The 27,374-nt window shown below is 34.0% G+C and overlaps 1 protein-coding gene across 1 annotated transcript; it reads left to right on the top strand.

Moving 5' to 3' along the window:
• Positions 1-1,737: 1,737 nt before the first annotated feature.
• On the top strand, positions 1,738-27,374 carry LOC128510068 (cadherin-like protein 26). The gene is made up of 17 exons (XM_053482045.1): positions 1,738-1,803; positions 12,936-13,049; positions 14,052-14,201; positions 14,418-14,562; positions 15,424-15,596; positions 16,464-16,595; positions 16,792-16,974; positions 17,835-18,154; positions 18,407-18,549; positions 19,340-19,564; positions 20,605-20,826; positions 21,888-22,009; positions 23,242-23,349; positions 23,806-23,856; positions 25,693-25,740; positions 26,144-26,224; positions 26,676-27,374. The coding sequence occupies exons 1-17, from the start codon at positions 1,768-1,770 to the stop codon at positions 26,886-26,888; spliced, it is 2,466 nt and encodes an 821-aa protein (XP_053338020.1). The 5' UTR covers positions 1,738-1,767; the 3' UTR covers positions 26,889-27,374.

Below are 27,374 nucleotides of genomic sequence, written 5' to 3'. Positions count from 1 at the left end.
CTGATAACAAGCCACAAAAACACGTACATGTTAAAAATAAGTTCAATGATAATTTAAATTATTTTAAACATTAAAAATTGCTTACAAAATCTACTTTCAAACAATATTTGATTATCCACACACACTAAAACTGCACTTTAACTTAGAATGTAATAATAAAAAAATGTACATATATATTTTTTCACAGACACTAAAATGAGTCAGGCCTTCATGATCTAATCGTGGCAAAGAAAGCATTACTTCATAAGAACAACCACCTTGCTTGGGAACAGAAGGAGTGGCCATTAGATCAGTGAAAAACTGTCCTTTGGTCTGATGAGTCCAAAATTTATATTTTGCATATCTTTGTTATGTTGTGGGGGTACTTTGCTGGTCATACTGTTAGCGACCTGGTCATAATTGATGGCAATGTTTTCTTAACCAGCAAGGCTACAACAGCATTTTTACCAACATGTCATATCATCTGGTTTGCACTTAGTGGGATTTGTTTGCCAACAGGACAAACACACCTCTAGGTTATGTAGGAACTATTTGTCCAGAAAGGAAAGGAATTGATTGCTGCATCAGATGACCTGACCTTCACAATCATCCAATCTAAATCCGATGAAGATGGTTTGGGATGAGTTTGACCAGAGAGTGAAGGAAAAAAACTAACAAAAGTACTCTCCCAAAAAACCCAAAAGAAATCCTTTTCTGGGTATTCCAGATTATTTAAGACATTTTTGTTGACTACATAATTCCATATTTGTCATAATTGCAATGTCTTCAATATTAATATGCAATGTTGAAAACAATACAAAATTAAAAGAAACATTGATTAAAAAGGTATGTCCAAACTTTTGACTGGTATTGTATGCTATAATTCATAACTTGTTTCATGGATGGTGCACAATATTACATGCAAGTATACATGCATAAACAAAGGTCAATGAATAGGGAACAAAAACATTGTGTTTGTAGTGAAGCATAATGCTGATTTCAGCGTAGACATGACTTCAACAAAAACAAACATGGCAGCTACAGACTACAGCTCACTTTTCTCACAGACTGCTACTACTGATTGTGGATGCCTGTAATCCATTTTATATATATGTACAGCCACAGTAAATATGTTCCGTCAAAACAACATTCATATGGAAAAGTACATTATATGCTCTGTGGTTTGTGCTAGTTTTTACCAACCCTTATTTATTCTTGTTATTCTCACAGATTTTATCGTTTTTGCTTTTCTCTGCTTGCTCTTGCCTAGTCTATGGTGATTGTTGATTACCAGATCATTACCTGTACTGTACACTGACTTTGACTGATAACGTCCTACTGACCTGCACTTGTATGCTCATCTGTGTTCCTGAGTGCCAGCAAAATATTATATTTAAAACAAAAGAAAAAAAATATTTCTGGATGGTAAAATTTTTTCTAACACTATTGGATGTTCAAGATAAATCCACATATAATGTATGTCTTTTGCTGGTTTAAATAAAAATAAAAAAAAATAATAATAATAAAATAAAAGTTAAAATTATTACATTGAATAATAATAAAATTGTGTTCCATGCGGAGAAAATGCTCCCGCATTACCAAAACTTTTTCCAGGAAATGTTCTCTTGTATGCGACATATGCTGGTTTTGATGACAGCACACACACACCCATCAGGCATATACAGTATACACACACTCCACCCCTTGCTGTAATAGGAGAATAGTGTGTGAAGAAGGTGAAGGGTTTACAGCCCCGTAGATCATACCTGTTTATTCACTTCTACAAAGATGAAGACGTGGACTCTCGCACTTATCCTTATACTGGTAAGTGTTTCTGTTGCATATTTTCTGATTGATGTAGAAATTCTCCACATATTTAAACCAAGATCCTGGTTGGATCTGGTCTTGACTGCAGAAGGCTGTTTTAATTCACAAATAATTATAAATGTCTTTTTTTTTTTTTGCCTATCTTTTTTTTTTTTAATTAGTAACAATGTTTCCTGTGCAGTTTAATGAATTTCATGCCTCATTATCATTAACTATAACTCTGACAACTTAGAAACGTGCAGCGACTCACGTAGATGGTTCTTTATCATTCCTAGGGCAGACGGCACTAAAGTTCTTTAAAGCACAATTTTTAGACTTCATAATTATACTGTGTGACACAGTCTTACAGTTAGGGGTGGGGTCGGTGATTAAACCATTTTTTAGTGCTGCATCAAAGGAACTTGCCCTCAGTCATTCAAATGTTTTTTTTTTTTTGTTTTTTTTTGAGACTAGGTTAATAATTAGCCAACAAACTGAAATGTCATCACTGAGCACTTCAAATAAAATGGTTTTGTGTTGCTGCTATTTATAAGTTAGCTTTCATAGCTTTCAGTTCATAAATCATATTTTTTTCAAACTTTAAATATGTTAATTATGTTATACAATTTATTTTATCGAAAACAATTCTTTAGTAGAGAGGGCACTGCTAGAAATTAAATATGATTTAATACAAATAATAAAATGTATAGTAAAGATTTAAATATATATTTTATTGAAATTATTTTTACATTAAATCTGTTTATATTTTTTTAAGTGATTTTAAACAAACAAAATACCCCTCCAGCATATATCCTACTGCTAGTCTAAATAAGTCAGGGTCTAAGAATATTATTATGATAAAAACCTCTTGGTGTTGGGGAACAGGTACTTATTCAATTTCTCATTTCTCAGTGTTTATTTATTTTTTATTATTACTATTTTAGATAGATGAATAGCCAGAGTACCAGCTTAACATTGAATTAGATATGGTGTGTGCCATCTCAGTTATTTCACTAAACTGACTGGTTAAAACAAACACCCATTTGTAATAAAGTATAAGAGTGCACAATATTCTATGCGCTTCTACTTGTTTGACAGATCTGCCAACTGAGTACATCATAGCATAATTGCACATTGCAATAGCACATTGTAGTATAATTCATTACACTGTAGTATAAATCAGTACATTATTGCATAAGTCGGGCATGATCCATTACAGCAAAATTCACTACATTTGTCCTCAATTAAGGACAATATATTCAGTACACTGTAGCTTCCTTTTTTTAGTCAAAACTTCTTGATTATTTTTCGATAGTATATCAAAGCTAAATTAATTGCACTGTAGATTAATTCAATAAACTGCAATTAATTCAGAGGTGTTTGTTTTAAATGTTCAAGTTTTTCCTTCTCCCCACAAAAACTAAATGGGCTTTTTTAAAACAAAATGCAGCAATGCAGCTTTAAAAGGACTGGTGTATGGATATCACATATGTACTTTATTAAAAGCAAGTCTAAATAAAGAAAGTACTGTAATACAAGTCTTATTAATATACCCTCATTAGTTATAACATTATAACCACTGACAGGTGAAAGGTTAACACTGATTACCTCATTACAATGGCACTTGTCAGGAGGTGAAATAACTTAGCCAGCAAATGAGCAGTCTAGTTTTTAAGTTGATGTGTTGAAAGCAGAAAAATGTGCAAGAGTACAAGTGCCAAATTGTGATGCCTGGATGACTGGGTCAGTGCATCTTTAAAACAGCAGGTTTTGTGGAGTATGCAGTGTTTAGCACCTACCAAAGGTGGTCTAGGGAAGGATGGAACCAGTCAAGGGGTCATGGGGACCTAAGGCTTATTGGAGCACATGTTTATGTGGGTACACAGCCACAATCTGGACTGAGTGCACTTGCAAGTATTATGGTTCTACGTTTATTTAAATTTGCTTTTTTAAAGCGCAAGTTTAACAGAGTTTAAGTTTCACTGAGAATAAAGAAATGAGCAACTTCGTAAGTACAAATAGGATTAAGAATTTAGTCAACTTTTACAGTAACTTCTTTAGAAATAAAATATAAAAAACATAGACAAGCTATATATGATTTATTAGACAAACTGAAAGCAGCACACATCCCTTTAACAAAACTTTGTGCTTTAAATTTTAAATTTTAAATTTAAAAAACAAAAGACTTTGACTGAACAAATGATTAAAATACCACACCATGCATTAATAATTTTATTATATGAAAGAAATCTACATAATTACTTTACAATTGTTAAATGGCTAATCTTTTTACAAAATAAAGAAAAGCTGGAGCAATTATGAATGTTTAAGTATTCAGAATTGATGGATGTGTATTTATACCCAGTGACAGAAATTAATGTGAAACCAGGCAAAGGCATTATGCAATAATGTGTCTTGTATAAGCAATAAATTAGATGACTTCACTTAAGTAACTCAGCTGAATTGATCTTTAAAGAACTTTCATCTATGCCAAAACAACATTTCTCTTATTTTCTTTGGCTAAAGAAGCATAAGCGATATTCAGTACTTTGAAAAGGGATTTGTCATGCACAATATGTATTTTATAATTTGATATTGGATACACATATTACAAAAGAATAAGAAAAAAAAGATATATATATATATATATATATATATATATATATATATATATATATATATATATATGCATGAAAATACTGTGATTTTGTAATGTCATTGGAAAACATTTTTTCCTCTGAAAAAAACAAACATTTCGGAGCATATGAATATAAGCATAACCATCCGTTTTCATTCTTAGCTGTAAGAGAAGGTCATACATGAAAATCTGAACAAATTTAGCATAATACAATGATTTTATGGTACTGTAAATAATAGTGGGCATATAACTGAGAAAAAAAGTCCGATTGGACTTTTTTTTTTATCAGAAGGGAGTCATCTCTGTACATTCTGCCTTTTTGGCCAAAACACAATTTTTCATTCCTAGTTAAACATCAGGGTAAGAAGGGAAAGGTGTGAAGCAATGCACCTATCATGCATAGTGTCCATTGTACAAGCCTCTGGACCAGCACCAGAACATCCAGTGCACCACAGCCCACAACGCATAGGGCCCAACAGGCAAAAAGCCCAAGGCTGCCGACCTTGGCATCCAAACTCTCATGATCGCAATCTGATTAAGCATCAGATGTGTTAGACTAACAAGTCCAATTGAAATTGAAATTGTCAAAGATTGGTTCTGGAAGCACGAGGAATAATTTTTACCCATTACCTGGCCGTCATAAAGCTAATAGGAGTCAAAAGAAATATTAGAATGTGCAACTTTTTTTCCCCAGGCAGTGTAGATGTAAATTTAGCTGAATTAAATAATTATTTTTTTCGGACAGAAAAATGGTTACAAAAAACGATTTACATCATACCAAATGATCCTGCACACCAAACACATCACCTAGGAAAAATGCTATTAAAAAAAATTATCTGTTTGCTAATGTGTTAGAAATGTAGGACATCATCCCATCATCATTACAGTTAGTAAACAGCTAGACAATACAAAATGTTCGTTATGGTATTCTTAGTCCTTGACCTAGTTAATAAAAATGAGGATGTGTTTTTGAAAGATCGAAAGCATGTCTCTAAGTCTTTCTGGAAAGGGGATGGCAACGTCAATAAGCAATTTAAATTTAACAATACAGTATGATAAGCATCTATTAAATGCAAATTGTGTCAAATGTACCTTACATTAATTTTCATGTACACACACTGAACGTGAAAAGGATACATTTTCTTTTTACAGGATTTATATAAACACCACATTTAATTTTTTTTGGTTTAGATGTGTCCTTAAAAGTATTACAAATAAATTATTTATAATCAGAGCTTGTAACATGAGCACCATTATAATTTATTTAAGACCATCAAAACAATAAAGTAAAACCTGTAAAAAAAAAAAATTTAATTACAAAATATAAACATTAATGTCAAATAATCGCATAAGACTAGGGCTGGATGATATGGCAAAAATTTATATCACAATATATTTCTTAATTTTGGTCGATACGATATAATTCCGATATCGATATGGACAATATTAAAAAGGCTCAGGAAAAAACTGCAGAGGACACACACAATGGATGTCTGTTAACTGAATTTGCAAAGTCTATAATACCTCCAGGCTCCTCCTATTAAAATCATATATATATAGGCCTATATAACATTTTTTATTTTTAAATTTATTTTTTATAAAAATAGTACAAAAAATAAGGTTCACTTTTTATTTGTATTTAGCCTTTACAAACAAGAAATGTGAAATAAACTATTATAAATTTTTAACTCTCAGACTCAGCTTATTAGTAGAATTAGCAGAAGCACGCGCACACACACACACACACACACACAGCCCCCACCCACCCCCAACTCCTTTCGGCTTCGCATACACAGACACACAAACTCATTTTCTGAAGGAAAATGGATTTTTACCCTCTATGAGACTTGCTTTTGTTTTATACGCTAGCAAACACAAAATTAAATATGTTTCACACACACACGTGGTCACAGTGTTATAGTAAACAGAACACGCGTGCACAGATGTTGATTATACCAGTGAGAGATGAGCACTAAGACCCAGCAGGGGAGACGATTACCTACAATTTCGCAGTGCAAGAGAAAAAAAACGTTGGCTCATATATTTAACTGTCGAAATATCGAAATGTGCTTAAAAAAAATTCTATCGCGATATATATTGATATCAAATTATTGTCCAGCCCTACATAAGACTTTAACTTAACATTAAAATAATATAAATAAGTCATGAGAATATACATAATATCGAATAAAGAGCTGTTCTGCAAAACTAGTCTTGTGTTTGTTTATCTAGTAGTGGCTTTTGAATTAAAAGTTGTTTTAGGAATGAAAGCAGTTGGTCAGCAGCAAACTCAGACTTGATTAGACCTGCCGGTATTTTTGCTTTGCAATATTTGTTTTATGACATATATTATTCATGGATTTGCAGCCAAGAATAACAGAGGGAAACTTCCCATAACATTTCTCTTTATCTTATCCTATTCAAAACTAAACTGCCGGCACAGTAGCTTAGTCGTTAGCTCTGTTGCTTTACACCTCCAGGTCCTGGGTTGGATTTTCGTGTTGGGTCTGGGTTTGCATGTTCTCCCCGTGCTTGGTGGGTTTCCTCCCACAGTCTGAAGACATGCAGATTAGTCATTAAATGGGACTAAATAGAAATGACACCATCGGCCTCCCCAGTCCCTAGGTGCTACAGAGGTTCCCAGATGGATGGATGGAAAAACTGAATTCTATAACAAGCGCTGGCAAAATTTTCAATACCCCTAATGTACATTTCTTTCTTAATTTAAATAATAATTATAATAATAATAATAATAATAATAATAATTCAGATTTGTGTATGAATGCTTTAAGATGTGTCGTGTGAGTTTATATACCACACCTCGTTTTGACAGAAAAAAAAAAAGTTGGATTTTAATCAACACATAATTGGCAACAATGACGATGCGCTGCTGCAACGGTGTGAAAGTAAACAGCCAGAGGTAAGAAACATGCTGCTGTCAAAACAGACAAAGGTGGGGTAAAATAAACTGAACAATAAAGGATTTTATGCCACTGACTTTCGTTTTTTCTTCCTTTTTTTTTTAATGACACAATTAATGTGCTGTCACATTTATTCCTTGCTCACATTTCACAATAAAAATGCAATTATACACCGATCAGCCAAAACATTAAGACCACTGACAGCTAAAGTAAATAACACTGCTTGTCTAATCATAATTAATAAGGTGAAGAATTGTAAGCTTGTTAATTGTTAAGATGTATTAGGCAGTGGCTGTGTTAAAAGCAGATCAAATGGGCAAGCATTTCCAGTAAGCAGTGGTTAGTACTTACAAAAAGTGGGCCAATAAATAGCAACCTCTGTCTAGGATGTACCATGTATACAGGATAAAGCAGTATAGACAATGACTAAGTGAGTGAGTGGGTGAGTGAGTTTTGAATGAAAATAATCAACATTTTGGTGGTGATGCAACTTCAGAGCACCCTGCTGGAATATCCTTATTGTATATATTCAATGTAATCAATCAAACTCATTCACGCACTCATTCTCTATACCCCTTGTCCTATACGGGGTGGCAAGATTAGATACACAAAACTCAAAACTTTACATAAAATATTAAACATTACTTTAAAAATAACTATGGCATTTAATAATGTTCTTCTAATGGGTATTAAAAGTCACTGTTAAAAAAATAGTTTTACTTATCTCTGTTTATGAAGTCATGTTGTTCGTCTCCCCAAACATTTGGAATTACAAAGGAAAAAGATTTGTTAATCTTTGTTAATAAGTGAGTGGAAAGAGAAAGCATGTCAGAACAAGTAAATAGCATAGAAAGAATCAATAGAACTCATGTGATATTTGATATATTAAGTGCAAAGACTGACAGAATGAATTTTGTATAGGAAAGCGTGAAATAAGACTTGAATGTGGCTCCCATAACGTTTGGTATGGGGAAATTTTTTTTTTAATGACTGTGTTGCCTTTTATGAGTAAATGCAAGGTCAATGGAGTATACAGTATGCACGTGCTACAGGGAACATTCCTGCATGACAGGCAAGCAACATGCTTAACATGCATTTTGTCTAATTAGTTCTTTCATCACTTGACTAAATTATCTTGTATTTAGGCATTTTTTAAATAATATAGTGTCCCAAAAATCTTCATATACAGTATAGCGTAGAAGAACACTTTTTAGCAAAGTCTTTTACACTACTTTTTCAAAGTCATTTACACAAATTTTATATTATAGATATTTTTATATAGCCTTATATTAGAATATTTATCATATGAAGGGGCATGTGAAAGCATTGTGTAACCAGGAAAAGGTCAAATTGCCTAAAGATGAATTTCCTGCGCAAAATAAATAATTAGTCACACATCTGGAATGTGTGACTAATTATTTATTCTGCGCAGGAAATTCATCTTTAATTCTTACTGATTTTTGTGTGGTCTTTCATGAAATGCAGATGTATAATGTAAGTCAGGAATACTTTTGTATTTTGTTGCATTATAATACATAATACACACCTTTAAATCATAATTTAAAAGGTGTGCGTTGTATAAATGTATTATTTTTTGTGATACAAAAATGTTATTATACACTAGTTACTTTTGACCAAGTGGATTACTGTAATTGGAGATTTAAAAAGGCAATACATAAGTGTTGATATAGGGCATAACAGCACTGGGACATTTGACTCTATGCATCCCTTACTTCACAGGGGATTTAATAACAGTTAATTATTTAACTGTCAGTCATCAAAGAGCTTTAGTACATATGGCCTTACATGTGTGCACACAAGGTTATGACAGGGCCAGTAATACACACACGGTGTTTAAGACTTTTTTAGCTGCTCCAAAAAATTTAAGAACATTTCGATGCCTGTTAATTTTATTGGTAATGTAGCGGACACTAATGCTGAATAGGGACATAATACATACACAGGCAAATAGCGAATAGCTAATGAACCAGGAATCCCAGGTAATAGTAAAAATGTATGCACTACATAAGAATCTGATAATACCCACCTATGTGGTGTACTTATGTCGAAAATTATAAGTTATTTACATTTTAATCATTGTTTTGCCAGAGGGTGGCACTATATCTAGCGCTAGTTCCGCCAGCTGCCCAGGGATGTGTGTTGGCATAGCCAGATAACTCATTAAACAAACAAATCATATAAAATCTGTTGATAATAAATAGCATCTGTATTTAAATATTTAATTTAAATGATAAATAAAATGAATTATTTTGTATTTATTTATTTATTTATTTATTTATCATGTCTTTAGGAATAGTTGTCGAGACTTCTTGAAGGGCTTTTTTTATTCTCATTTTCAGGCCAGAGAAATGCTTTTGTTTGTTAAGCCACACATTGACCAATGATTTTTTCGAGCAAAAAATAATATTACATTTTTAAAATTTAACTTACGACATGAACCAGTAAGAAACAGGTGCACCAGATGACAGATGATCAGGCCAGTAATTAATATACCAGCGTGAAGTTTTAAACAAGGCAGGAAAATGGAGGCTAGTGCAGCAGGTGCAGTCTCAGGGGCACTGAGAATAGCCATGGTCAGGTAAGGCACATCTGGGAATCTCCAGAGTGCTCAGAGTCTAGGAAACAAAGAGAGCCATGAGACAGGTTCCCAAAACATCCTACTCACTGACCTGACCTGTCCTTTAATAGGAAAGCAGGACGGTAGCTGATAATACACAGCCTTGGTGAGTTAAGGCATATGCCTCCCGTGTGTAGCAGAAGTAATCATGATCCTGTGTTCGCTTTCTGCTGGTCGTGCAAGGAGCTGGCACTGGCTGTAGGCACACCATCAACGCAGCTTTAAGCTTGTTACAGATGATGAAAAGAGAGCATGGCGCCTTTAGAGGCCATCCACACTACCATGCTATGCTCTGGCTCTGTGCAAGATTCCTGCTGTGAAAGGAACCACTGGGTGATGCAAGGCTCAGTGTTTTAGTCCTTGTTGTCCACTGTGGAGAAACGTGGTTGGTGACCAATGTAAAGTGCTGCCCTGCCAGGTAATAGTTTAGCTGTATTTTTTTTATCTGTCCTTTGCTGAGCAGATTCGAGAAGTAAGGCACAAAACAAGCCCCAAGAAAGCATAAACCTGTTTTGATATAGGTGCGGATGGCTTAGACTTTTTTTCCCTGGGGTTTTATCAGCCCAAGTGCTGCACAAGTAAATGGCCATGTCATCTAAGTAGGCTGCAGCGTATGGACAGTGGTGGCAGAGTACAATGTCACTGGAATGTGGCTGGAGCTTCATGCAGACCAAATGGGAGGACCATGTTCCATATTGAAAGCATTTTTTCTTTGGCCAGGGCCACTTGCCAGTTTCCCTTCATTAGGTCCAGTATTAATATGAATCAGGCCTTGCTCAGCTGGTCGATAAGGTCGTCCACTCATAGCAGTGGTTACGCATCAAACTCAGAAATTGGCTTTAATCAGCTAAAATTGTTGCAAAGTCCGATTAAACCATTTGGCTTGGGCACCGTGAGTTAGGGCTGGACCAGGGGCCAGCAGACTCCTATGATGCCATCTCAAAGCATCATGACACAATAAGTTCAGTGGGGAAAACGTGTTCATTCCGATGCGCAGTGAACAGGGAAAAGTGGGTTATTAACCTAGTTAACCCAGTGTAAGTATGTATCCAATTATGTAAACATTAAAGCACTTTTTGTAAGTCGCTCTGGATAATAGCGTCTGCCAAATGCCTAAATGTAAATGTAAATGTAAATGGAAGAATATGTGTTAGATTAGCCAAATACCTGTTAAGTAAACAGAAAAATCATAATCTGTTGACAATTGCATTTGTAGAAATTAATTATTTATTTTTGTAGTCTTGAGGAATGGCTTTCCAGATTTCTGCAAGGACTTTTTTTGTTTTTACTCTTATTTTCAGTCCAGTCTGTACATGACTTGTCACTTTTCTTCTAACCCATATGAATTAGAACTAACTAGAGCACAAGGATAACAGCCAATGTTTCATTTAAAAATATTCTAACTAATAGTAAGGGTTTCAACGCTTTTGTAACTGTTCCTGCAATTGCTCTGAATTTTTTTTTATCAGTTATGTTTCATTAAGGTTAATCCAATAAAAAAACATACAGTACAGTTCAAAAGGAGCTACATTAAAAGAAAAAAACAAAGTGATTGACTTTTACCTGATCCAGGTGTCTGGTTCAGTCTAAGTTCAAATGTCAGTGAGTCATTTGTGGATTTTACAAGTATTACTAAAACACCTCCTGCCTTGATGCTAAATTGAAATCCAGTTTAGCCTGTTTGGGTGAGGTTGGGGCCCTGTCTCTTTTGACACAGGGGCCTTTAGCCACCAGACTATTTGTTTTTCGTTAAATTTGCAGCAGTTAAAAACTATTATTTTTAATCAGTTTAATGAAATTAGTTAAAAAAAAATTCATTATTTAAAATAATGAGACAATCTTCATTTTTGGAAGTATCCACTTCCCTCCTTTGCTAATTCTGTCTAAAACTACCCTGTGTTTATTCTGTACTTTTTCCATGTTTACTCTTCAAGTCAGGCAGTCAACTAAGAGAATTCTTTTAAACAGTCATAGTAATGGGCTACTTTACAGATTCGCCAGCCAGATATATATTTATCCATCATCTATCTAGGAACCTCTTTAGTCCAGCTAAGGACTGTGGAGGCCATTTGTGACCATTGGAGGCCAATAGTGACCATTGTATTTATTTCTATTTTCACAACCGTGGTAGGACCTTCAGTCAACATTCACACATGCATTCACACACTATGGGCAATTTTGGGAACGCCAATTAGTCTAATCTGCATGTTTTTGGACTGTGGGAGAAAACCAGAGAACCTGGAGGAAAGCCACCAAGCACAGGGAGAACATGCAAACTCTATGCACATAGATCTAAGGGCGGAAATCGACCCTGGACTCTGGAGGTGCAATGTGACAGTGCTATCCACTACACTCCGTGCCGCCCACCCATAAATGAAGTTTGAGAAATAGATTAGTGCTTCATTGGCAATGTATCTGACCATATTGACATTAATATATTAAAGTATAACCAGTGTTGATGGCCTCATGAAATTCAGCTATTCTCACCATGCCTGTTTATACCAATGGGGACCACTACACCTATTCAGTAAACTGTTCTATTAAATAAGTAAATGCATTGCTATTCTACCTCAAGGCCTCATCCTGTGAGGGTATTAAACTAATGACTGACGTCATTTTATACAAAAAAATTAGAGTTAAGCTATTTAACCAACAACACAATAATAACAAACTGAGGTAACTGGAAAATTTCACTATTCACTTTAGTTGGTGGGTGTAAAATGTTTCAAATTATGTCAACCTTAAAAAAAAGGATTGTGTTATAAAAGCAGAAATGTATTTTTCAATAATGTTTGTTTAAGTAAATTCTTTGATGCAAACCAATAAAAATGCAAAAATAATGCAGACAACAATTTTTTTATTTGTTTAAATCTTATTTTAAAAATCTAATATTTATTAAGGTAAAATGTGTGTCATTATGACAGCTCATGAAGGTTTTGTGTGTTTCTCTTAGTTCATAGTTACAGTTTCAGCCCTCAGCAAAATCAGGCAGAAGAGAACATGGATCATCGACTCTTTTACTATAGAAGAAGAAAGCCCTGGCCCATTCCCATATCCACTTGGCGTTGTGAGTATCAATTTCCTTCAGATAAACAGGAACATATGAAATCCTCATGAGCAGACAAATTGTAAGTGCACATGCTTGTACAACTGACGTTATGACTTGTTGATTACCTTACCAGTATAGTTAAAGCTTTAAAACACCTAAAACTTCTATCATTAGTGGTGCTTGTCAAGCAAAGCACTATTATTATTTTACAGGCTTATTATTATTATTTTTTTTCTTAAGTACAAAAGTTTGGTGCGTAACTAGTCCTGTATGGTTTGTCGTAGAACCATGAAAGAGGTGTCAAATCGTACCAACTTGGACGGTTTCTTAAACAGAGCCAGAATTTGGTAGAAATCTCAAATTTACCACATGTGAAGGGGCTTGCAAGCTGTGTCAGAACATACCCTGCAAGTTGTACCCCTGGAGTGCAAGAGGTGGCCAAATTTGCCCCAACTTCACCAAAACAGTACCCTAGCAAGCATTTTGCAAGACATTTATCTCTGCATCAGAACATAGAATAGACACTACGGCTACGTTTCTTGACTCATGCCAGCAATGCTAATCGCAGTGGAGTCATCTAAGCAACAGGCTAGCAATATACTAATCATGTTAGCATTATGCTAGCAAAATGCTAACGATGATGCTAGCAATATGCTAATCACACTAGCATCATGTTAGTGACATGCTAATCATGTAAGCATTTCGCAAGGAACATGCTAATCGCATTGGGGTCATGCTAGCAACAGGCTACTTATGTTAGCATTATGTTAGTAGCATGCTAACAACATTGATAGCAACATGCTAATATAGCTAGCATAATACTAGCAGCACAGCATGTTAGTATCATGTTAGTAGCTAGCAACATGTTTACATGGGGTAGGCTCATTTTATTTAAAACCACTAGAGAGCCAGTGAAGAAGTGAAGATCAACCAATTTTTTTATAGTGGCAAGCTTACCAAGGCATTTCAAGATTTTCTTACTTATTATTCTATCTAACCCCTTTTATGTTTTTTTTACAGATTAGTGTGGATAAGAAATATTTAGTAAATTTCGTACTCAGCGGCAGTGGTGTTGACCTAGAACCCAAAGGTGTCCTGAGTATCAATAGCAAAACTGGTCAAGTTCTTGTGCATAAAAAAGTCGACCATGAGGCCTTTCCTGTTCTCAGGGTATGTATGACCTAATGACATTAACAAATAGAGAGACACTTATTTTAAAAATAACTACAGTTATCCTCACCTCAGCTGTGACACTTTATTATATTAATAAGGTATTTGTATAATTCAGTATTCATCTTCATTAAAATGTATTTATTAATAAAAACAGTATGATTAACACAAGTGTAAAGGTTAATGCATTTTTTTTTTTTTTTTGCCCTATTGCAGCTCAAGTTTGAAGCAATGAATGTCTCTAATAACAAGGTAGACACAAGGCTCGGTGTTGAAGTCAAGGTCCAAGATATTAATGACCACGCCCCTGTTTTCAAACCTCCTAATTATGAAACAAGAATCAACGAATCTGAACCTCAAGGTGGCATAACACCATACATACGTTGTTTACTATATACTGTATCATTTCAGTCACTAATTTACAAAACATTTTAAACTAGCCCTAACGTTCTCTTAAGGTTTTTAATCAAGTTTTTGTTAATTTAACAAAAATAATAACCACAATTAAATTCCATTAAAAATAAACATGATTACAAAACTAGTGTTTAGGCAAGTACATCAACTTACTATAATTATCTATATAAATAAAATAAAGGTTTGGCCTGTATATATATATATATATATATATATATATATATATATATATATATATATATGAGCTTTTCTCTGTCCTTTCTTTTTCATTGATTGTAATAAGATATATATAATAAAATATATAATATAACTATAATATAAATTACAGTAGATTTTAAGTCTTGCAGTGAACTAGGTTCCTCCAGTGGAAACCAAAACTATTTGTTCTTGCCTGTAACAACCAAGCAGCATTCAGTATCACCGCTATACTAATCACTGGTCTGAACATCTGTCATCACCTACAGTACACCTGTTTCTCACGGGTTCATTCTTCAAGTTAGATATTTTTTATGCTTTTATGCTTGAATGATTTATAGATGTGACCAAAAAAACATTCCTCTGAAACTGGTCAGGTACAGGTCCTAGACTAAAAAAAAACTTGCAAGAAATAAGAACCACAAAAAACACACCTGGCTCTTTGGAAGCAAAATATTAATAAAATGGCCTATGCATTCCCATTTTAAATTTTTCATATAATAACTTATATCTCAGTCATGACTTTTTATTATATGCACATTGTGTAAAAAAATGTTACTAATTTCTAATGCTGCAACTAGCTACTATGTATTAAAACAAAATATCTTTACAGGTAAATTGGTTCTGAGAGTCTTTGCATCAGATGGTGATGATATGAACACCCCCAATGGCACCTTCCGGTTCAGACTCGTCTCAGCCAATCCAAAAACTGATAATGTTGAATTTTATATGACTCAGAACGAGAATATAGGGAGTATTTATTTTAAAGGCTGCTTGGACTATGAGGTAAGTACATCTCCATGGTCACTATATACTGTGTTGTATTCTACTGTGCAAAGATCTTTTCCCCAACAATATTTTATAAGGCTATCTGAAGATTATTTTTCTTTTTTTAGAACTGAACTGACCAACACAAGTTAAAGAAATTACTTTTTAATAATCATTATTTAAACAACTCTTTGTGTGTGTGTGTGGGGGGGGGGGGGGGGGGGGAGCAACAATCATTTTTAAAACTATACAAATTTGAACCATGTACAGTGACTTGCGGAAACTTTTACCCAACTTGGATGGTTCCAAATCTTCCAGAATTACAACTTTTATTTACTTTTATATTACTTTTACTTTAAATAAAGTAAAGTGTACTTGATTAAGAATAAGAGTCCTGGATTAGCCTCTTACTTTTAATTTTAGAGATTTAGAGCCTAGTTTGAACAAGTTTTATTGATTCTAGAACATGAACTTGAGGTGATCTAAGGCCTGATATTTTTTATTTATGTGCAATCTTACAGTTTCCCTGAAATAATTGTGTTGTGCTTAACAAATTACATGTTGGTTAAACAGCTGTAGAATTACAACATTTCAGGTAATGGGTAACATTACACGTACAGTAGCAATATGACAAGAGCAAAAAATAAATAAATAAATACTGGCCCAAAGACAAAAATGTAAAATGTGTGATTGAAATAGTACTTAAACCATTTTTAAATACCTAAATTAATTTGTTTGAGGAAGAATTTATACCACATGCATGTTTAGGTTGCCAACAAAGCAACAGCACATTTTGTCATAGTGTTTTTGCCTCTGCGTTTTGCCCCCTGGTGGAATAACACTATTAAAATTATTATTATCATATATTATCATTATCATTTCCAGAAAGCACAAAAATACACTCTCCTGATAGAAGCCAAAGATAATGGGGAAAAAGTGCAGTTGTCCAGCACGAGCACTGTGACTGTAAACATAGCTGACCATAACAATCACCTCCCTGAAATCACTGGTCATACCGTGAGTATTAAACTATTTACTGTAAATCATTGAGAAAACTAACTTATTAATCTGCTCATATCTAATTAAACTGAAGGTCACCGCAAACAATTATTTACCAGATAAACAAATAATATATACATTAAATATAATACAAATATAATACATTATTAAAGCATTATTTACGCATTTATTTATCCAATAATCTTTTTTTTAGGGTCCTGGAAAGGTAAAAGAACGAGAGAGTGGAGTGGATGTTTTGCGTTTGCAGGTGATGGACAAAGACACACGAGGTTCACCAGCGTGGAAAGCAAAATTCACTCTTCATGGAGATCCAGAGAACTATTTTAAAATCCAAACAGACCCCAAAACTAATGAAGGAATCCTGACTATTGTTAAGGTATTTAGGTTATTTTTTTTTAAGCTGTAAAAATTTCAAATATTCTCAACTGTGTTGGATATAATGTCTTTATAGACTGCACACACAGTGAAACTACGTACATGCATTAGTATCAGGCAGGAAAATCGCTTCACATGGTCAAATTATTCTGTGACCAGAACTTGGACACTAGCAGAAAGTCTCACACACACACACACACACACACACACAGGTTTCTGTACAGTAGATTTCAGCTTTAGATTGTAAAATAACAAATTCATGCTGCCAGAAAGCAACATCTTAAATCATGGCGTTAGCCATCTTCATAAATCACAAATAATGTGCATTTTTTTTACAGATGAACTACATAGAAGTTTAATGAGAGTAAATATTAATGCAAAAGATCATTTATAGTTTTTTTAAACCTAGTTACCCATAAGTAAAAAGGAAAAAGTAGAATTGTCAACACTATTACTGACAATAAATAAATAAATAAATAAATGAAAACTGTCTTTGTAAATTACAAAAAATTACAAATTTTTGGTATAGACTGTTCTAGTGTTCTCGTCTCATTATTTTAATTAATGTTCATTTTGTTCTTTTAACTTAATTTATCTTGCTAATTCTGCTTATGAGAGACACCAAACTAAATTCGGTTCAAGAAATCTTATCATCTTATCTCATTGAATCTCATTTAGTCTTATCCTCAAAATTATGAAGCTTTTCCCAGACCACCACAAATTCATAAAATTAATTTTGATACCCTGATGCTGCATACTTTTTAATTGCTTTTGAACTGTGAATAATAACCTTTATTTTTTTCCATTTTTAATGTCACAAGTTTGTTTTTTTTGTTTTTTGTTTTTTGCTTTACTAAATAGGCAATGGATTATGAGGAACAAACTTCAAGAAATGTGTCGATCAGTGTGGAAAATGAGGTCCCCTACTTCTTCTGTAAAGTAAACAAGCCTACTTCACAGGGTTTATGGGATGTAGAGTCTTTCACTGAAAGTTCCAGCAAGGATGCAGCTAAACTAACTAGGCTTTACCCAGTCGCCATCGCTGTTGAGGACATCAATGATCCACCAGAATTTGTACCAGCTATTAAAGAAATAGTAATCATGGAGAATACAAAAGTAGGAACCCTCTTGGACACCCTTACAGCCAAAGACCCGGATAAGTCATTTGGAAGCTCATTTCAGTAAGTGACACAACATTTTAGCTGCCACAAGGTTACCTGTTAAACATCGCTTAACCCTTATAACCTTTAGATAATTTAAGTATAATTGTATAAACTGGAAAAATGTGCATACTTTCTAATTAAGAAATGTGAAAAAACCTTACTCAAACACACTGACTAAAAATGCACAGTACAATAAATTGTTTAAATAAATACACAACCAAAAACTACAACTGGATGTTGATAACATCTTAATATTTCTGTCTCTTCTAGTTATGTTAAAGGAGAAGACAAAAATAACTGGGTGAATGTAGATCCAAAGACTGGCCAGGTTTCTGTGGCAAAGGTTATGGACAGAGAATCACCACTTGTGATAAACAGTACCTACAGTGTCATAGTCTATGTTGTGGACAATGGTAAGAAACATAATAGATGATCCACTGACTTTCACTTTTATGATTAATACAATATAATTCTTATTTTGTTTTTCATGCAATTTAAAATAAAACCTTGACCTTACACACCTTACTGGCATTAGATGTTGTGGAAGCCTACCAGACAAAATGGTGTATCAAAATACTGTCTTAATTGTCAAAATTTTTACCATAATATATCAAAATTCTGATATTTTATATTATTCTAACAATTTAAAAATTTATTTTTTTTCAATTTTTTTACTTACTGCAAATTTTGACTTTACATACTTACAACTGAATTCTCTGAATTCTGAATTTCAACATACGTCTGCCAAAGAAAAGTTCAAACATTATGCAAATGCTCTTTTTGATAGAATTGGACTTTAAATGTTGCATAATGTTACAAAATTAAGCTTTATTAAGTGATTAGTGACTAAACATGTTCTTCCAATATCAGAAAGAAGTCCAAAGAAAAGGGATTTGGAATACTTAAAGCTCATGAATTTCAATGAAATAAAAAGTGATTAACATGCAGTCTTCGCAGTTTTTAGATTACCTGTCAGCTGCTTTTTGCTAATATGCATATCCTGCAAGTTATCTCGCCTAATGTTGTTTGTGTAAGGTTTTATTCCAACGTAATTCTTATACCTCTTTAACATTTTCAGTTTCCTAACCAGAAACCTGCAGGGCAATAGCAGAAGAAAGTTTTCCTTCTGGCTTTGTTTTAAACAGAGTATGTTCCATTGGCTAAATAATCACCAGTGTTCTTTAATTTTCATTTGATCTACAGCTCAACCTCCACTGACAGGGACAGGGACAGTGATCCTCCACCTAGGAGATCAGAATGATAATATGCCAATATTAAAGATGAACAAAGTGAATGTTTGTTTATCAGACGAGGAAACCATGACTAACATTACAGCTGTGGATCTGGATCTTCCACCATACAGCGCACCATTCCACTATGAGCTCCTGGGAGATGTCAAGGAAAAATGGAGGCTTGAACCGAACCATGGTACACATTTAACTCTATCATCAATGTTTTTTACCTACAACTGGAATAATAGAACCAGGGTATACAGTAAATACATGTGAACACCTAGTTTGGACTCACGTCCCTTTTTTTTTTTTTTAAACAAATACAAAAGAGACTGCCTTTTAGCTAACTTGGAACTTTTGCTTTGTTCTACTTATGTAGACATACAGTGTAGCAATGTATGTAGAATGTAACAAGAGATCACATTAATTAATGTGGGACAAAGCCACTAGTTCTTTAGCCTAGCCTAGCCTAGCCTAGCGGGTAGCCACACCCACACTGGCTTTCTTATTACACATCATGCTGGAATTGTTGTATAAATACCAATTTAAATTACAGTCTTTAGTTTTATTTCATGTGGAACATGACAATATTGTATTCAACGCATCAACCAGTGAAAACAGTTACTGTCTATAAAGGAGGTTTTGACACCAACAAAGGTTTTAATAACTTTGGCCTGAGATGACCGATTTCTGATTGACCTTGTGTAATTTGTTTTTACTTGTTTTTTTTTTTAATTTGTAATTTATTTGTGTAACTTGTAATTTCCACTACAAGTATTTGTAAATGATCTATTTAGTTGTTGAAGGCAGGGTAAAATGTAAAGTACTTTCTCATTCTTCTAATATCTGTGGTGAAAATAGGACAAATAACATCTCATGTCCAAATTTTTAAAATATATGTTGTGACAGCTATTATAATTTAACAGCTGTAACAATAGATTTATTATTCATTTAAAACAGTGTATTAGATTCTACTGCTTCATCGAATAGATTCAAAAATACTCTATGATCAAAATGCATGAAGTCCTTTAATTAATTAATTAATTAATTAATTAATTATTATTATTATTATGAACCATAGATAAATTTTACCTATTAATTCCTGGATGGTTTAAACCAGATAATTATTTTTTAGCTATAAAAAATTAAACTATAAATAACTGACGTTGTATAAAAAAAAATCTCATTGCTGCATTAATATAACATAATAAATGTACTAATGTCATCTCTTTACAGGAACAACTGTAAATCTAGTGAGAGAGAAGAACGTCTATTCAGGCTATTATGAGTTTCAAGTCAAAATATCAGACAACCAGGGCTTTGGTTCTGTTCAAAACCTGTCCGTCACTGTCTGCGACTGCACCATCACATCCAACTGCAATGTTCGCAGAGCTGTGACAGCACAGCCGAGCCTTAGTGCTATTGGGATCATAATCTTCGCTTTGTTCTTACTGCTAGGTAAAGACAAGATTCAGTTATGTTATATTATTATGCATGAGTGTTGTTTATTATTTAAATAAGAATTAAAAATAATGATGCAAATGGGGTGACACATGCAATATGCATGTCCAGAGGGTTCAACTCGGGTCTGCGTGCATGGTAGGTGCTTGGTGAGCTTCTTCTTACAGTCCTAAGACATACAGTAGGCTAATTGTCATTTCTGAATTATCCATAGTGTGTGTGTGTGTGTGTGCGTGTGTGCGTGTGTGTGTGTGTGTGTGTGCCCTGAGATGGACTGGAACCCCTCCTAGTGCCCCTATCATGTTTGTGGGGTTGTTGCAGGCGAGTAATAAATGCAGAAGTTAACAATTCAGATGTTTTAATAAAGAGAAACAAACAAACACAAGCAACTAAAATATTAACAAAATAAACCAGAGGCTATGACGAAACAAAACAGGAACAGATTAACAAAACAGCATTTCATCAGAACAGATGCAAGACACAGGGACTGAACTCATAACATGGCTACTTATAGCCAAACCAATTAGTCACTGTGGCTCAGGTGAGTGCCCCCATCACCAGACCCAGGTGCATTCTGGGACATAAAGTCAGTACTCAGTACATCTCTGGGCTCTCAGCACCCTCTAGGGGTTATCCCTGACAGTCCCATGTACAGGATAAGGAGTGAAGAAAATGAATGAGTCAGAATGAACAGGGCATCCAAATAGATATTCAGTTTAAGCTGAACAAAAAAAAATTTCTCTTTGCAAAACAGTAAAGTTACAAAATTATGAATGAATGGGTAAAATATTGGATGAATGCCTATTGTAATAAAGGTATACAGTACAGTATTATAATTTGGCAAAAATAGTATAGATAAATGTAGATAAATGTAAATTTGTTTAGCCCTATAAACTATTTTCTGTTTCATTTGCAAGATTAAGACAGATTGCATTTGTACTGTAACTATTTGAAATGAACCATGTTAATCATTAATAATTAAAGATGTCTTTAAAGTATATCCTTAGACATGTCTTACAAATCTAACAATGGAAATGCCTTTTTTTGTGTGTCTACAGCGTTGCTTCTGATGGCTCTTCTGCTCTCCTGCAAAGAAAAGAAAACTATGATCCCAAGTGATGAGACTCCTGACTGGTATCTTATTAATTCCAACATTGAGACACCTGGCACAGACTGCAAGGTTACTGAAAATGCATTATTATTGTTACGCATCATAAATACATTATCAAATTATACGATGGTAAGTTAAAATTATCTGCACTCTGGCTGTAGAATTTATTTTAAATAACTTTTAGAAAAAAGCATAATTGGTTTCGGAATCAGGCTCATATATAAAAACACTCAAAGTGACTTTCCCCATAAGAAATAATAGAAACTCAAATTATTTGTTCCACAGCCCAAAAAAAAAAAAAAAACATAAAAATAAATAATACCAAAACATAAAGTAAAAATGAAACAAATTAACCTGCACTTTACCTAAAAGTAAAACAAATAATAAAAAATATGCATGCCCTGTGTGAGTGCGTTTGTGCACGCAAGGACTGTGTAACTGTCTGTTTGTGCGCAATCACGCTGTGTGTTTGTGTGTAAAGCTAAAGTAAGAGAAGAGGAGGAATAAGCCCCTCCACTTTCCCTCTGCTTGTCTTACACATTAATCCTTCCTCCTCTCTCGAGTTTCACACACACACACACACACACACACACACACACCTACAGAAATACTGTTTTATCGGAAAAAATTTACAGGGAACATCACTAATGACACTCAAGTGAGTGCACACTAACGTAATCACTGCTGTAAAGTAAAAATAAAGCAGATTAACCTGCACTTTAACTTAAAAAAGAATTGTGACAGTGATAAATCAGTTTCTTGTCTCCAGTAATAATTCTCCTTAAGCAACTTTCAACTTCCTTAAAGTATTGGTCCAAATTTTGTTTGCAGATATCCAAACGCATTTGTTTATGCTCTTCTGTGAATTGTTTCAGCACCAGGTACATCATCAGATCACAAAAAAAAACATGAATAACTGCACGCTGCTCTCCTTTTGTAGAAATTACAAGTGGAGCATTAATTTCTTGCGGGCACTGCTGTTACAAATAAACTAATGTAACATGTTTACACCTGCACAGCAGTGACTGAGGAGACAGTAGTCTGAAATGAAATGAGCTGATAAGACAGTGCGGCCAACGGAGGTTTTAATATAACCAGAGTGCGGATAATTTTTGACTTACACTTGTATATTTTTATTACAAATAGTAAAATATGAAAGTAATTTATAGTCATTATATTTCATATAAAATGCACGTAAATGCAGAATTAGAAGTTTTGATTCATAATGTGAGTGTTCAAAGGAGCATGTGGACATGTAGTAACTTTGTGTTACAAGTGTTCTTATTATCTTTTTCATAAAGATGCCACCCAAAATACCCCAACTGGACATGAGCGAGAACGTTTTGAATACAACCAAACCTCTAGGTGCTCAAAATGTGATTTCAACACAGGAGTCATTGCTTCAAAATGTATGTGATCTCACTGAGCACCGATCTGGTACAACACACAGTACAATTTATTATTCAGTATTTTAACTATTGCTGCTTTGTTTGTGTCATGACCTTAAACACGTTAAACATTTCTATTGCTATGATATTAAACACGTAAGAAAGAAGACTATAAAAATTAACACAACCTTTGTGTGTTTGTTGTCATTATATGTGTTCAATATTGTATAAAACATTTATGATTTAGTTTAGTTTCTCACTAATTTGGAAGCTTCTTTTAGCACAATATGATTTTAGGCTTCCCTTAACTCAGATAGCATTTTAGCATTTTCAACTATTTAGAAACATGATAATGACAGGACAATAACTCACACAAGCTGAGGGTTCAGAGAATAAATCAATCCTGACCATCTTTGTGATAAACATCAGATCCCTATTATTTATTTATTTATTTATTCATTTATTTATTTTCTGCAGGGTTTTGAATCAGGCATTGAACAACAAATGATTAGGAGATCTTTAAGACGGGTAAGTATTACTATGGTAAAAAAAAAAAAAATCAGTGTATTCCCGTTTACACAATGTCTGTATTGCTAGATTTGTGACGCCATTAAAAAATTTAACATTTACTTTATAACCTGTAGATGAATCCTCTATTCACTGAAGATAATATTACAGCAAGCATTTTAAAACATTTGTACATGCAGTGCAACTGAAAGAAAAGAATCTGCATTTACATCTTGATAAAAAAAAAATCATATCAAGTTTATCTGGCAAATCCAAATGCTAAACTTTAAGATCCACAATGTTTAAGATTAATATAACTTGCCAGTTTCCATTAAACTGGCATTAATATGAATTTATATAATTTGCCAGTAATCATGGTGTTGACCTGAACTTTGAATAAAAATTATAATGTCATCCATGCTGCTATAGTTTTTACAAAACCTTTAGACTTTAAAATACATTTTAAATGTCTTCTCCTAATATTGAACTCACAAAGACTGGTGACAATACTGTAAATGTAAATGTCTTTATACTTGAAAAGTACCTAAAAGAATACTTCTATGAACTACACAATATTCATTTAGCATTTGGCATTACAGCAAGATTGTTTTGTAGCATGTGCATCTTTGAAGAAAATAGATTCAGGTACACATCAAGCACCCTGCATAAACTCTAGAATGTAGCACTGTATAATTGGACAATAAATGTCTGACTTTTCACTGTAAGGCCTTGTTCACACAAACGTAAAATTTTTGGAAAAACTAACGCACTCTAAACGTCTCAGACGTTTATGTTGCGTTTTGTAGTGGCGCTCGATTGACTTCTACACTGGCGTTCGTTTGTCTCTGTCTAACGCCAGCCTGCAGCCCAAATTGTAGTTTGTGTGTTAACCTGTGGAGGCAGTGTCGGAAACTGGATATGAAAGCCCTTGTCGTTTTATTTAAGGTGCCTCCCTTAAATATAGACCATTTTGCTATATTAGACATTAATTTTCTTGTTTTAAAAATTCTCGTAATACGGCGACGTAGGGAGAGAGAAAAAAGCCGCCGCTACTGGGTTCACCCTCTGACTGCAAAACATCAGATTAAAGGAAGTTTTTTGTGGTTTATGAAAAAATGCGAAAATTTCCAAAAAGTTTTCCAATTACTGTCAGATATCAGTTTCCCCTTTTGATTGTCTGCTGCAGCTGGTGCAATGCCACATTGCTCAGATATTTTCTTTTGCTTTTTTTTCCTCATTTCCCTATGTATAGCATGTAGGATCATGGAAAAATATTCGGTAAGTGTAAAATGAACGCGAAAAAAACTAAAAGCGGTTTCCTTGCGTTCGGTGGGATTTGAACGCCAAAAAAAAGCTGCATGCAACATTTTTGACACCGTAAACGCACAGCCGGACAAACGCACTTCACCAAAGCCCGTGTGAACTCTCATTGACTCTTATTTGTAGAAAACCCTTGGCGCTTGATCAGCGCTCACCAGACGCTACGGATGCCAGAAAAACGCTCGATTTTAACGCCCGTGTGAACAAGGCCTAACAGGTTAGGTCTGGATCTAAAGAGCATAAACACAAGGTATAAGATGTCAAAACAGTAAACAATAATTAAAAAAAAAAAAAAAAAATTGTTTAGAGAATCTAGACATATCTAGAACCATGTAGCCTAAAGCTAGTTTGATCTTAAGACAAATATGAAGGACATGAACATAGACTAGACCAGGTAAGACACAAAACTAAACCAAAAAGATTTAAATTACCTAAAAGAAATAAGAGCAAAGCAAAATAACACACTGGCAAATTAGTTATACTTAACACAGGTACCACTGTATTTAACACATTATTTTTTCTGCATGCGCTTTTCAGAGTTCAACAAGACATTCTTATCGGCAGATCAAGAATTATGATGTGATGGTAAGATGTTAATGCTGTACTCTTTAAGACATACTATATGGCATAAAATGTAAATCCTAAATACATAACATAATATAAAAATGAAATCTTAATTTTTGTAAGTGTATACATGTGTAAAATTTATTGTGTCAGTAGAGGTCAGTAAAATCATTCTGAAATTATTAAAGTTTGAGTTTTGTTTAAATGAAATACTCTTGGCACTGTGGCAAAGTTAATTTTTCAAAGTTTCAAATGTTTTTCATATTCTGAAAAAAAATATATTGAATTTTTTGTGAAGCTGCTTTGAGACAATGACCATTGTTAAAAGCGCTATATAAATAAAATTGAATTTAATTGAATTGAATATTATGCTGATAGTAAGATCTGAACATAGCTGATAGGCTGACATCTTCTCCCCATCCAGGACTCGATGAGCAGAAACTTATCTATTAACTACTCAGAAGACCTTCATATGAGACAAGCATTGTTAATTCAGCTTAATAAGGTAATTCGGCTTCAATTTAGCTTCTAATTTAGGTAAGGTCCATTGCTCCATGGTCCAGTTCTGTTGCTAACAGTCCCATGGTAGGTGCCTCTGTCAGTGGACACGGGACAGCTTGGGTACTTTGACCAGTCTGCAATTGTGCAACACCATGCGCACTCTGTGTTCTGACTCCTTTTGACTGGGACTAGCATTACCTTTTTTTATCAGTTAGAGCTATATTTTTTTCTTCTATTGAATTGCACTACACGGGCCAGCTTTTGCTCCCCAAGTGCAAAAAAAATAAATAATAATAATAATAATAATAATAATTTTTGAATGAATAGCTACAGTTGATAACCTTCAATTTTTTATTGGACTTTGTCACATCCTTCAAGTGTTTTTGTACCACACAATAAATAATAATAATGGCATTTTTATGGCCCAATAATGACATAACTTTTTCCCTCTGCAGAGCCTCTTTCAACTCCAGACTCCAAAAATGGAGCTTAGTGATCATGAACCGTACTGCTATGCAGATGAAGGAGAACCCGAGACATGCCAAAACCTTGATACCATCTCCATTCCTGAAATGGACTTTCATCCAGACATCATTACGAATTTAGATTTCCAGTTCAACAAACTGGCAGCTATATGCCGACCTGATCTAATGTCAGAGTTAGAGTAAAAATGTAAACACTATTCATTAGTAAAAAGGGTTTGCTTACTCTCTGAGGGCAGCTTATGGTTTGTGTTGTATGCTTGCATGATACTGGAATATCCTAACTTAGCATGTCTCCCTCGTAGATGGAGGGAAGGATGGATGTACAACGTGATGGTGTTTTTAAATTAGGATGTATAAAATGAGTTTTCTTCATGCCAAATTAACCTAAGCATTAACCTAAAACATTAATCCCATGGATTCAGGAACCCTGAAAAAGTTGCCAACAAGATGAGTTGTTGCCTAGTGATCATCAAAATATTTTTCTTTTTTTCAAGCTGGGGTTTTTGGGTGTCAGTTGCGCAAAAAAAGTGTGTAGAGTTTCATATTTTCTTACTGTGTCCATGGCAAATTCTTCCATGCTCTCTGGTTTAGTTTCACCTTGTAAAACTTAATATGGCGTAGATACAACTTTGCTCCCAGTTTGTGTGTGTGTGTGTGTGTGTGTGTGTG

Source organism: Clarias gariepinus, chromosome 22 (genome assembly GCF_024256425.1).
Source record: "Clarias gariepinus isolate MV-2021 ecotype Netherlands chromosome 22, CGAR_prim_01v2, whole genome shotgun sequence".
In the NCBI taxonomy this organism is placed as follows: Eukaryota; Metazoa; Chordata; class Actinopteri; order Siluriformes; family Clariidae; genus Clarias; species Clarias gariepinus.
This window is presented reverse-complemented; position numbering and strand designations above follow the sequence as displayed.

Bases quoted from the DNA above. Each gene is read 5' to 3' on its own strand.
- LOC128510068 (XM_053482045.1), top strand. From the start codon at position 1,768: ATGAAGACGTGGACTCTCGCACTTATCCTTATACTG. The intron at 1,804-12,935 runs GTAAGTGTTTCT...TGTTTCTCTTAG, and splicing joins TCGCACTTATCCTTATACTG to TTCATAGTTACAGTTTCAGC. The intron at 23,350-23,805 runs GTATGTGATCTC...TATTTTCTGCAG, and splicing joins AGGAGTCATTGCTTCAAAAT to GGTTTTGAATCAGGCATTGA.